The sequence below is a fragment of the Setaria viridis genome, chromosome 4, assembly GCF_005286985.2.
Source record: "Setaria viridis chromosome 4, Setaria_viridis_v4.0, whole genome shotgun sequence".
NCBI lineage: Eukaryota > Viridiplantae > Streptophyta > Magnoliopsida > Poales > Poaceae > Setaria > Setaria viridis.
The window spans coordinates 7,265,344-7,278,437 of NC_048266.2; the positions used below are offsets into that span (position 1 = coordinate 7,265,344).

Consider the following 13,094-nt stretch of genomic DNA (forward strand, 5'->3'; position numbering starts at 1 on the left):
GCTGATACAATTATTAATTCTTGGGTATTTGATACCGGATCGGTTGCTCATATTTGCAATTCGATGCAGGGAATGATAAGAAGTAGAAGCGTGGAAAGAGGAGAAGTTGATTTCCGCGTGGGCAATAATGCAAGAGTTGCTGCGTTGACCGTCGGGACGATGCAACTCCACCTCCCGTCAGGATTTATTATGGAGTTGAATAATTGTTATTTTGTTCCTAGTTTAAGTCGAAACATTTTGTCTCCTTCATGCTTGATGAAGGATGGCTATTCATTTGCGAGTGAAAACAATGGTTGTGTGATCTCTAAGAATAATATGTTTATGGCTTTTGCACCCATTGTGAATGGATTATTTGTTTTAAATCTTGATGGTTCCCTGTCTGTAATGTAAGTGCTAAAAGGCCTCGGCCTAATGATTTGAGTCCTACCTACTTGTGGCATTGTCGTTTGGGTCATATAAGTGAAAAGCGCATGAAGAAGCTCCATTCTGATGGACTTCTAACTTCGTTTGATTTTGAATCATACGAGACATGTGAGGCTTGCTTGCTAGGCAAGATGACCAAGACGCCTTTCATAGGATTTCCTGAGAGAGCAGTAGACTTGTTGGAACTCGTACATAGTGATATATGCGGACCAATGAGCACGACGGCTAGAGGAGGATTCCAATACTTCATAACTTTCACTGATGATTTTAGTAGATATGGCTATATCTACTTGATGAGGCACAAGTCTGAAACCTTTGAAAAGTTTAAGGAATTTCAGAATGAAGTTGAAAATCAGCGTGGCAAGAAAATTAAGGCCTTACGATCTGATCGTGGAGGCGAGTATTTGAGCCACGAGTTTAGCAATCATCTAAAGAGTTGCGGAATTGTTCCACAACTTACGCCGCCTGGAACACCTCAGAGAAACGGTGTGTCCGAGCGACGTAATCGAACTTTGTTAGACATGGTTCGATCAATGATGAGCCAGTCGGACCTACCGTTGTCATTTTGGGATACGCTCTAGAAACAGCAGCTTTCACACTTAATAGGGTACCATCTAAATCCGTAGTTAAGACACCATATGAGATATGGACTGGAAAGGTTCCTAGTTTGTCTTTTCTAAAGATTTGGGGATGTGAAGTGTTTGTCAAGCGACTTCAGTCGGACAAGATCACACCCAAGTCGGATAAGTGCATTTTCGTGGGATATCCAAAGGAAACTTTGGGATATTATTTCTACAACCGATCAGAAGGCAAAGTGTTTGTCGCTCGGAACGGGGTTTTCCTAGAGAAAGAGTTTCTCAAAGGAGAAAAGAGTGGAAAGACAGTGCATCTTGAAGAAGTTCAAGGTGAGCCAATCGGGCAAGAATCAATGAGTGATGCTAACGTAGCAGAACAAGTTGAGATACTCATGGCAAGAGAAGCACCGCCACAACCACGAAGGTCAGCAAGGCTCCGCGAAATGCGAGAAATATTATTGTTGGACAATGATGAGCCTGCGACATATGCAGAAGCAATGATGGACCCAGACTCCGAAAAATGGCAGAGTGCCATGCAATCCGAAATAGAGTCCATGGGAGACAATCAAGTTTGGAACTTGGTTGACCCGCCTGATGGTGTTAAAGCCATAGAGTGCAAGTGGATCTATAAGAAGAAAAAGGACATGGATGGAAATGTTCACATCTATAAAGCACGACTTGTCGCAAAAGGTTTTCGATAAGTTCAAGGAGTTGACTACGACGAGACCTTCTCGCCCGTAGTGATGCTTAAGTCCATTCGGATTATTCTAGCTATAGCTGCATATTTCGATTATGAGATATGGCAGATGGATGTCAAGATAGCTTTCCTGAATGGAAACCTAGCTGAGGACGTGTATATGATACAGCCCGAGGGTTTTGTCGATCCGAAAAATGCTGGAAAGGTATGCAAGCTTCAGAGATCCATTTATGGATTGAAGCAAGCATCTAGGAGTTGGAACATTCGTTTTGATGAAGTGGTCAAAGGGTTTGACTTCACCAAGAACGAAGAAGAGTCTTCTGTTTACAAGAAGGTTAGTGGGAGCTCTGTAGTATTTCTAATCTTATATGTGGATGACATATTACTGATTGGAAATAACATTCCTATGCTTGAGTCCGTAAAGACTTCACTGAAAAATAGTTTTTCGATGAAGGACTTAGGGGAAGCGGCATATATTCTGGGCATTAAGATCTATAGAGATAGATCGAGAAGGCTTATAGGTTTAAGCCAAGATACTTACATTGACAAAGTGTTGAAGCGGTTCAGCATGGAAGAGGCAAAGAAAGGGTTCTTGCCTATGTCACATGGCATACATCTCAGCAAGACTCAGTGTCCTTCGACTGCTGATGAGCGGGATCGCATGAGTAGAGTGCCATATGCCTTGGCTATTGGATCTATCATGTATGCAATGATAAGTACTCGCCCAGATGTTTCATATGCGCTAAGTATGACAAGCAGACACCAATCTGATCCAGGTGAGAGTCACTGGACAGCGGTGAAAAACATTCTTAAGTACTTGAGAAGTACTAAAGATATGTTCCTCGTCTATGGAGGTGAGGAGGAGCTCGTTGTAACAGGTTACACCGATGCTAGTTTCCAAACCGACAGAGATGATTCAAAGTCACAATCAGGATTTGTGTTCACGCTGAATGGTGGTGCTGTTAGTTGGAAGAGTTCCAAGCAGGAGACGGTGGCCGATTCTACGACAGAAGCCGAGTACATCGCGGCTTCGGAAGCCGCGAAGGAAGGTGTTTGGATAAGGAATTTCCTCATTGAGCTTGGTGTGTTCTCGAATGCGTCCAGCCCATTGAATCTCTACTGTGATAACAATGGGGCAATTGCGCAAGCAAAGGAGCCAAGGAACCACCAGAAGAACAAACACGTAATGCGGCGATTTCATCTCATTCGAGACTTCGTTAACCGGGGTGAGATCAAGATATGCAAAATACACACGGATCTGAACATTTCTGATCCGTTGACAAAACCACTCCCGCAGGCTAAGCATGATGCGCATGTAAGAGCTATGGGTATTAGGTACCTTCTAGATTGACTCTAGTGCAAGTGGGAGACTGTTGGAGGTATGCCCTAGAGGAAATCATAGAGATGGTGATATTCCATTTGTATCCATGATTTGTATGTTGTGTTCATTGAATATCCATTGAAGGCTACTTGAATTGATTTGCAATTATGTGAATTGTATGTGAAACTCTTTACTTGTATGGTTATTCTAAAGTTGTCCCTAGTCGGAGTTCATGTGAGGACACACATGAATATTAGACTAGCACATGTATTAGTTGATGACTATGTTTCACAAGTCATGGACATGGAGATGTTGAACTAATAATGTGGACACATGTGGAGACATGTGCTAGGACTGACCCAACACGAGAAGTAGTTCTCTCTTTGAACAACATATACGCTTTGTCCTCAGACCTGAGACTGTCGCATGTATTCTAGATGTGGATCGACCTACTTAGGGGCTATCAAACGCTACGCCGTAACAGGGTAGTTATAAAGGTAGCTTTCGGGTTTGTCAAGAAACATGCTATGAGACATGGTCAGTCAAGATGGGATTTGCCCCTCTCTGATTGAGAGTGATATCTCTGGGCCCCTCGAGTGATCGGATCTGAAAATGCATGGCCATGCTACGTACGGTTAAGAGTTAACCTACAAAGGGATTCCGAATCACAAGATCGAGAAAGAGCGGTCGGCTTGAAGCTAGACCAAATATCGTGAGGCAAAGGGAATAGCATGTATATTATGTTGTGATGGTTCGTCTGATATGATCTTCGTGTGCGTATAGGAGTTGGCACGTCTTGCTAGAGGCCGCTACCGACTATTGGGCCGAGTAGGAGTACTCGGGCCATGTCTATACGTATCCGAACCCATAGGGTCACACACTTAAGGGGCTGGAAGCCCAATTCGGATCTGATCCGAGTTGGATTAGGTTTAGGAGTACTAATGGGCCTCGGATCCAGAGGCCCATCAGGAACCTCTATAAATAGAGGGGTGGGGGCGCCCTAGGGTTCACACCTTTTGGCGAAACACACCTGCCGCGCCTCCCACGCCCTCGCCTGTTGCAACTCGCGGATCTAGCAGTCCGGCTTGCGACGCTTCCTCCCTGCACGTGTGGATACCTTGGAGGTGTTGCGCCTGCAGCACTTGGACGAGCCATCGACGAGCCGCCGACGAGCCACGACGAGCCGACGACGAGCCGCGGCACCGGAGACGATCTTGCTGCACGTAGGAGGAGCTGCTGGACGTGACGTTGATCGACTACGTACGACTACGTGATCGTCTTCACTGCATCGACGCATATCTACATCTTCCGCACCAGTAGTGCGTCGAGTGGTAATCCCGTGATCCTTATACGGCAGTTCTTCCTGGTTATACGCGGTAGAAATTTTGATTTGCGCTAGTGTAGCCTACCTCGTATCCCGACAACACTATGACAAACTCAAATGTTGCTGAAAGTTTAGATAGAAATACACAAATTTAAATTTCAGACCCAAACAACATGATACACATCGACGAACCATCCACTGAGTACTATCTAGAGGACTTTAAGCATCCTTGGACGGTGAAGACGAAGGTTTCGCTGACCCAGCCTCATCCTGTGGTTTATTTGTGACTCCTGCAACGGTAGTACTCAGTGGACCTGAAACACCTGGGACTGGAAGTGGAGCATAACGACCACCAAAAGGAAGTTCCTGACCCGCCACAACAGCATCTTCATGACATATTTCCAAATAACGAAGCATTGCTCTCTCCCACATGCTTATTTTTTTCGGCTTATCATAAGGGCCAACTATGGTTTTCCCCTTGCTGTGAGAGGAACGACGATCACCCCACCATCGCCACTACCTCCAGCAGCAGTAGCAATCTCCATATATCACAATTTATTTAGCTCATATTTGCAAATAACTAAACTATAAACAAATTATATTTTCCCCCACAATTTATTTAGCTCAAACATAACATATAAATGAAAAATTTTGCCATTGTAGTTTATTCTAAAAAGTCTAATTATGTACCTCTATTTCATCTTATTATCTCTATGTACCACAATTTATCTCGCTCATATTTGCAAATGACTAAAATATGAACAAATTATATTTTTTCCCACAATTTATTTAGCTCATATTTGTAAAGGACTATGAAATTATTCCTCTAACCTCGTATCAATTTCTTTGACTATTACGAAACATAGCATCTAAAAAATTATAGCTTATACTAACAATTACAAATATAAGCTCTAAATAATACATGCATATAAATGAAAATTTTCTCCATTATACCTTATTCTAAAAATCACAAATTACTATAGCTCTAAAGCATAAAACTTAGTATACTAACCATCCTTTAAAACACTTGAATGAGTGAAATCCCCACGAAATGGTCAAAACTCAGGCAGCAGCTCCCCTATTTCACCATGAATGGATGAAGCTCGAGCTGGAGCAAATGGCTCGGGTAGGAGGAAGAAGACGCATAATTTATAGGAGGGAAATTAGTACTGGTTGGGGACTCCAACTAATACTAAAATTATATACTAAAAAAGTTAAAATAAATAGTAATTTGGGACGGAGAGAGTACCACGCACGAGATCATGCCTATCGACAGCATGGGTCGATCGATGGACGATGATTTCCGTAATTAATTAAAACTCTACTTAATTGCTTTCAGGTAGCTAGCTAGCTATGATTCATGTGTACGTACTGTATGATCGAGTTAGTGCCGCAGTGTAGTGCTGCTGCATGTGCTATCTATATTGGATTCCATATATTGTTGTGCTGCAGTAGCTACCTATATATATATTGTTGTGCTACAGTAGCTACCTATATAGCTTAGCAAATAGCAATGCAAAGTACAGCTACCTATATTGTTGCGCCTGCTCTGTTGTTTGTTTGGTTCTGGTTTGAGAGTTTTTGGCGGCCGCAATGACGGGATTGGTTGGGGGACTTTTCTCGGGGCCCATTCCATTCCATCAGGCTTGCGGGCTTGGGCTGGAATATGGAGTTTGTCTAGGACTGGACAAAGCACGCTGGCGCGCACGAGCGAGAAAGGAAGGAGCAGTTGGATTAGAATTTAAAAATGGCCTAAAGAAGAAAAAAAACAGGCTTTCGTTAAATAGCAACTCCTTAGTCGTTGTCGTTGATAAGGGACGATAGGACATACAATGATGAATGATCCATGAAAACAGACATAATGGATTAAGCAAGCGCTCAGTGAGGTGGCTTTTGCAACAGAAGTGTAACAGATGGTTAAGCATTTACAATAAAACATATTAAGGGGATTAGGGGAATCTCATACTACCAGTGAAATACGGAATTGTTTTATCAATTCTCCCTTCATTTAATCGCCGTCGGTTATCAGCTAGGAACGGCGGGTCAAATAGGCGCCGGCGGTTGTCCGAAACCGAAGTACTGAACTATGAACAGTCAATCGGAGCTCTGAGTACCCCTACAGAGTACAAGCAGCTAACAACAGTCCCACAAACTGAATGCTAAAATGATTCCTGGGGACATCTGCCGGATCCTGTACGTACGTGAGGAGAGGTGTACAGAGAGATAAGATCGCAGCTTGCAGTACGGGTACGGCTGGTCTGACGGCCATGACCATAATCCAGCGATGCCGAACGCAATCCGCACACTGCTATTGCCCTACTCCGATCACTGGACGCGATCGGCTTCGGCTTCACGGTGGAGTCCAGAGTTCCCGTTACCTAGATGCTAGCTGAGCAGCGTGCACTGACTGGTGACTGCAGCCATGGCAGCCTAACAGCGGCGGGCACAGGCCGCACAGCGTGTGCGAGCCGAGCCCATGACCATGAGGGTGAGGCCGTGACCCCGCCCAGCGATGCGGGTGCACGATGACGACGATACGATCCGGAGAAGATGCCGCCGTCGTCGTAAATCGCAGCCGTATCGCCACCGCACGTCCCTCTCTGCCTCTCAGCATGAGCGAATTATGTGACATGCGTTGCGTGGGAGAAGACGACCGTGTCGCTGAAAAGCTTGTACATGTAAGCTTGTATGATGCACTCCTAGAAAGAGACAAATCATCCTAGGACAACAAGAGTGAATGAAGGATCCAGTTCTGAACCTACCGTTCGATTAAATTCGCTGCAGTTCCTCTTGAGACTATGCAGCTCCAGTAGGACTCTACAGTATATACACATGCAGAGGATGGCACAGTTGTTTGCCAGTGCCGGTGTAGCATCTGCAGTTCAAAGTGCATCCAAGCAGTGGCAATCCAGCAAAGGACGCGAGATCCTATGCAGGAGAGATCCATGAGAAAAGTCAGAACGCAAAAGTGCGTCTCTACATTGCTCTCTTTTTTTAAAAAAAAACAAAAACTTTTTAGGACAAAAGGGAAGGAAGCAAGTTCCTTTAAGAAAATGTAATCCAAAGGGAGAATAAAGAAGCAAAGCAGAAAAACTTCAGGTGGTGTTCTATCAATTACAGTAACAGCATATCATGATTTCAATATCAGGAAACCACGCACAAGGGAAATAAAAAGGGCGACGGCCGACGGATGATATCTGGCGTTGTAAAAGGTGCACCACCAGCTTTTGTTGGGTATCAGATTCCCCAAGATCGTTTCAGCTTTGTTGTTCCCAAAAGGAAATGCATTATCACTATATTAGTACAATCTAATCAAGCTCAATGGCACCTGTTAGCAATTTTTCTATTTTTATAGGACAAGTGGCAGGAGCTCTACCTATTCAATTAGAAAGAGTTCAAATACAACATCGAGCCAACAAAGGATTCAGCATCACTGCATCAGCGCCATTGTATACAACACACGAATATCTGCCAATAAATTTAACCGTGCCGCAGATGGAACATGTAATTATGATTGAAAATCAAGCACACATTTTATTGATCAGGAAGAGTATAAAATCAAGGCATAGAGAAAAGGGAATTTAACGAAATGACAGTATATAATGTGATGTAGAGGTCGGGATATTGAACTATTCTTTTATCTAAAAAAAATGAAATGCCAGTATGACACTCTAAAACCCACATAATTAAGGAATGCAACGAAATGCACTCTAATTAATTACTACATCCATTTGAAATTATAAGCATTATTTCTTTTTGTTCACAAGCTTTTGATCATCAGTTACTCCCTCTGTTTTAAATTATAAGTTATTTAGCTTTGTTCCAAGTAAAACTTATTTAGTTTTAATCAAATTTATAGAAAAATATATTGACGCTTATAATATCAAATAAATGCACAACCAATATACATAGTGTATCTAATGAAAATAATTTAATGTTGTAGGCATTGTACATGTTTCTATAAACTTGATCCAAAGTTTGGCTTAAGATCAAACTAGAATGATTATAATTTGGAATGCAGATGTCTTTATTAATACATAGCTTTGGTGACACAAAATTGATGCTTTGGGATTCACATGTAAAAAAAAGTACTTGCTTTTGCTTATAAATTTATATCATATAAATAAAATATCGATAGAGTAACTTTCTATCAAAGCTTTATCCTAGCTAATGAAATGAATAGGCCTCGTACAAACACAAAGGGTAGCAGTTACTGGTTATTTGTCACTCTAATCTCTAGTCCACTGTAAGTGACAAGCACTTTCACATGATCTCAAGACGGATTTTTTATCAGCTCCTTCAGCCGATAAAAGATGATGTTTTGCACATGAGAAACAACTTGTCCTCTGCCTATTTTATTTTTCTGAAATATCATGTTTCAGTGACCGGAGGTAGAAGTACTATTTCCTTGTCATGCTTACCTGGCGACTGTAATTCTTGGCATGATTAACCAGGCACCAAGCTGTCGCTGTTAAACAATTAAAAGCAAAGGCTCCGCGCCAAAGGATTGCTCACCTGTTCATTCACCCGTCTGGTGACTGAGATCGATGACGTCGCGAACAGAGGAAAGCATGAAACTGCTCACTTTGACCGCCCGCACAGCGGAAAAGAGACGACTGCTCCGCTGGCCCCTGCAGCCCGTGCTGTGGCAGTCCTCCGTGCGCCCATCTTTGCAGCCCACGACGGAGACGACGCGATGCAATGACCAAACGGCTCGCTCGGCTTCTTCTATCTCCTTCTGCAGTTGCAATTCACATCTTCTAGCATCGTAAACAGTATTCACTTCAACTCACGCATACGCCATCAATTTCTACAGTTTCTAGCGATCACCTACTGACTAGTAGGGGTGGAATTTTTCTACCACTGCCCTGTTGTGGTATTGATTGAACAATGAGCAGGAGTGGAAGTGCTGGCCTAAGATCTGGTTGCATATGAGCTAGCTCATAAAATATCTTCATATTTTAATAGGAGAGAAGAGCTATTTCTTGATTAAGAGATAGTCTTATACACACTTCAAGAATACGTGGGGATGACGTGGAGTCATTCATATTATAAATTATGTACTAAGAGTCAGATCATTGGAAGGATTGTCTCCTAGAGTGGTTAGAGTTAGATACTAGCTTATACCATTGGAGAAGGTCCGTGAATTGATGGAGTAGGAGAGAATTTGTTTGCACGGAAGAAGAGCAATGTTCATTGCCTAGTAGCATGTGCCATGACGATTTGGGTCAATGCCTACCGGTACCGGCTGCTCATACCTCAGCTAGTCAGCTCCATAAATGCCAAGGCGAGTTGCAACAGCCGGGTGCAATGAATTGCAGTGTCTTTTGCCGGGGGAACGGAACGGACAATGCAAACTGAAGCAAAGATACTTTGTTCATGAGTACAACATGGAGTATAAATCCAAAAAAAAGGGGGTATACACCTACTTTCCTTGGATATACGGAGTGCACATCACATTGACAATACGTCAACACGACCGTACTGTACGCGATGAAGCAACCGTGAAACGCGCACACAACACACGAGCGCGCAGAGGATCCGGGCCAACAAAGGACACCCCATGTAGGGGCATAGGCTCACCTCGGAAGAATCCAAAACAAAACAACACCCCAAAATTTTCTTCGTGCTCCACCCCTGTTCGTTCCCCTATTTTCACTTGCGCTTCAAAGTTTTATGCTAAATAATTCTCAAAGGGGACCTTTGGCATGGCAAAATTCACAATGCGCCCCTCTCGCTCTCACAGAGATCCTACAAAACCCTGCCTCTCCCTCTCCACTCCTCTATTCTACAGTAGCTTTCTCCCCTTCTTCCCCGTCTTCCTCCCCTTCTCTTCTCATCTTGGAAGAAGACGAGCAAAAAGAACAGATATTCTTCTTCTTTTTTATTCTCGAGAATAAAACTGAGTAGATGAGAAGCTAGTAGGGAGGCAAGGAGGAGGAGAAGATGCAAACCGAGAAAGCATAATAGAACCACACAAAGCTAGAGCAAGATTAGTAGATTACTCGCTCTGCAATCCTGCTGCATTTGCTTGTGCCTATCAGTGTGGTTCTTGGGTGCTACAGAATGTCGCCAAGATTCGACTTTGCTGCATCCATGCTCCTCTGCTCAGAGGACAGCACCACCATTTTCGACCTGGAGGAGGAGGAGGAGAGCAAGGAGATTTCGTGGGTTCTTGGTTCGCCGTCGCGGCATGTCGACGCTTCTTCAGGCTCCTTGTTGATTGACTTTCCCCTGCAGTCGGAGAGCTTCATTGAGGAGCTCCTGGGGAGGGAGGAGAAGCACCTGCCCATGGAGGGCTACGCCCAGCGGCTGCTGCTGCAGCCTGGCGGCTCGGATTTGGTGGCCGTGAGGAACGCTGCCATTGACTGGATTTGGAAGGTGAGCCATTCCCTGCTTATTTCACTGGTTCATGGTGTTCAGGATGCGATGCGTAGAATCTGGGTAAAAATGTCTCCTTTAATGTGCCACTATGTTGTCTTGTTCTTGATTTGGTACTTGTTGATTGACTTGTCCTCACCATGGTGATTAATCGAATATGTTCTTTCTAATATGTGATGAATAGGTCCATGATCATTACAAGTTAGGACCTTTGACGGCGGTCTTGTCTGTGAACTACCTGGACCGGTTCCTCTCTTTGTGCGATTTTGCTGTAAGGACTCTTGCAAGTATTTCTAGCAGTCTAAATATCTTGATTTTATTGAAATATCATATCCCGAATCATTGCGCAACTGCTTTCTGATTGCAGCTAGAGGGAGCTTGGATCACACAACTCTTAGCAGTGGCTTGCTTGTCCTTGGCTGCAAAAATGGAAGAAACAATTGTCCTAAATCCCTTAGACTTGCAGGCAAGTTCAGTTACTGTTGTTCATCACACTGCATGAAACTGATGCATATATCGTGCAAAACGTGTGTTTTCTCAAGTAGTTGAAGTCAATGCTTTGATAGGTGGTTGATGCGGAGTATGTGTTTGATCCTCCGACCGTGCATAGAATGGAGCATGCGGTGCTCAACACCCTGAGTTGGAGGATGCAAGCTGTGACTGCTTGCTCATTTGTTGACTACTATCTTCACAAATTCAGCGATGGTGATGCAGTATCCGAAATCACACTTGCTCGCTCAATTGAACTTATCTTGAGTGCATCTAAAGGTATGACTCTTAGTACAATTGTGTGTACCCTTTAGTACCCGTTTAGTAGAATGTGATGGTGATCAATCCCTAAAGATGGGCAAATTTTGGTCTGCAGCTGCTGAATTAATGGTTTTCAGACCGTCAGAGATTGCTGCAAGTGTGGCTCTTGTGGCATTGGGGAAACACGACAGTTCAGTACTTGAGAGCGTGGCAACTAGTTGGAGACAATTAATAAAGGTATTGCATATGCATCCCCGCAATCCAGAAATGCAATATGGTTTGTTGGATTATCGAAATTTAGGATCTTAAAGTTGTTAGGTTGTGCCTGATTTCAAGTGTACTTCAATGCTTCCTAAATTTGCTTATGTGCAATCATACATTGTAGGAGAGAGTATTAGGATGCTGTGAAGTGATTCAAGAAAAGATTGTTATGGGGAACATTATTCTGAAGTCAATTGGCTCTTCAGTTTTCACCGAGCAGCATAGACCCATAGGCGTGCTGGATGTAGCTGCATGCGAGAGCCAACAAAGTGAGGGCATAAGTTCAGGAGTTCCTATAATAAACAATGAGGGTCCATCAGCAAGCAAAAGAAGGAGGATTTGCACATGATTGGTCTCATCATCAGGTGCTTCGCTTTCCAACTTTTGCTTCAAGCATGCCAATCTAATTCGGCCACTCAGAAGAGTTTTGGTATGTCAAGCTGTTTTGAGAATTAAAAGAAGCAAGGGAAAATATGGACCCAGTTTGGCCCCCCAAAATGGCAAAAGCCAATTGACTTGCAGCATGGTTTGATGTTTTTCCCAGTTTACAAGAGTCTTGGGCGTGCAAAGCCATTTGACGATCCGGTGACAGTGTTGGTTATTGTCTGATTGGTTTAGGTAGATAGTGGTGCTGTAGAGATGAGGGTTCTTTTGTTGGATTTTGTATTCATGCTCCCTTGTTTGCTTTTGTGAGAACTTGGAGGGATGCTTTGATGTGGGTAATGGAAATACAAGGAAGAAAATATAAACAAACTGGAAGAAGAAAAGTTTGCATTGGTTTCCTTGAGAAAGTTGACGAATTTTTGGGCACTATCTAATGCTAGATTGCTAAAGGCTTAGCTTGTTCCACTTATATCTAGTAAACCCATTAAATAAAGAATTAGGATAGTTCTGCTGCTACAAAGTCCAAACAATCAAGAAAAAATAACAGAAAAAAGGGGTGTTGATGTAATCCTGTTCCTTTCCTAGTTCAAGCTCAAGATGTAGGCAGTGAATGAGCATGCAATTTTGTATCTTCGTCATTCCCCGCCATGTTGATATGTTAAGATGGTATTGCTCAGAGAAATACAATATAGTCAGCCAGTTACATTGCAAAGATTGATTTTTAAAGTCATGTTACATAATGCTTTATTAGCGGGTCATTTCAATCAAGGTGCATCTGCACTCTTCCAATTTGCGGCTCCAAGAGAAAAATGCTCTTGAAATCCTTGGTAATATCTGTTCACACCCTGTACTAGAAAGTGCAAATGTTCTTGATGTCAGGCCTGAACCCCTGCCCAAGTGTACATGCAAATGTTCTTGATGTTCAAGCTGTTGTATGTTTGAATATTCCACTTGCCACAACAGTTTTTCCACTGTGGG

At 43.2% G+C, this 13,094-nt stretch overlaps 1 protein-coding gene across 1 annotated transcript; it reads left to right on the top strand.

Annotated features, from left to right (window-relative positions):
* Window positions 1-10,118: 10,118 nt before the first annotated feature.
* LOC117851576 (cyclin-D3-1) lies at window positions 10,119-12,885 on the top strand. The gene is made up of 6 exons (XM_034733408.2): window positions 10,119-10,721; window positions 10,906-10,992; window positions 11,089-11,187; window positions 11,288-11,489; window positions 11,587-11,708; window positions 11,857-12,885. Exons 1-6 carry the CDS (start codon window positions 10,407-10,409, stop codon window positions 12,079-12,081), a joined length of 1,050 nt encoding a protein of 349 aa, XP_034589299.1. The 5' UTR covers window positions 10,119-10,406; the 3' UTR covers window positions 12,082-12,885.
* The last annotated feature ends 209 nt before the right edge of the window (window positions 12,886-13,094 follow it).

Excerpts from the sequence above, each read along its gene's own strand:
- LOC117851576 (XM_034733408.2), top strand. The coding sequence starts at position 10,407 with ATGTCGCCAAGATTCGACTTTGCTGCATCCATGCTCCTCTGCTCAGAG. Across the intron at positions 10,722-10,905 it reads CCATTGACTGGATTTGGAAG|GTCCATGATCATTACAAGTT; the intron begins GTGAGCCATTCC and ends TGTGATGAATAG. Across the intron at positions 11,709-11,856 it reads GTTGGAGACAATTAATAAAG|GAGAGAGTATTAGGATGCTG; the intron begins GTATTGCATATG and ends CATACATTGTAG.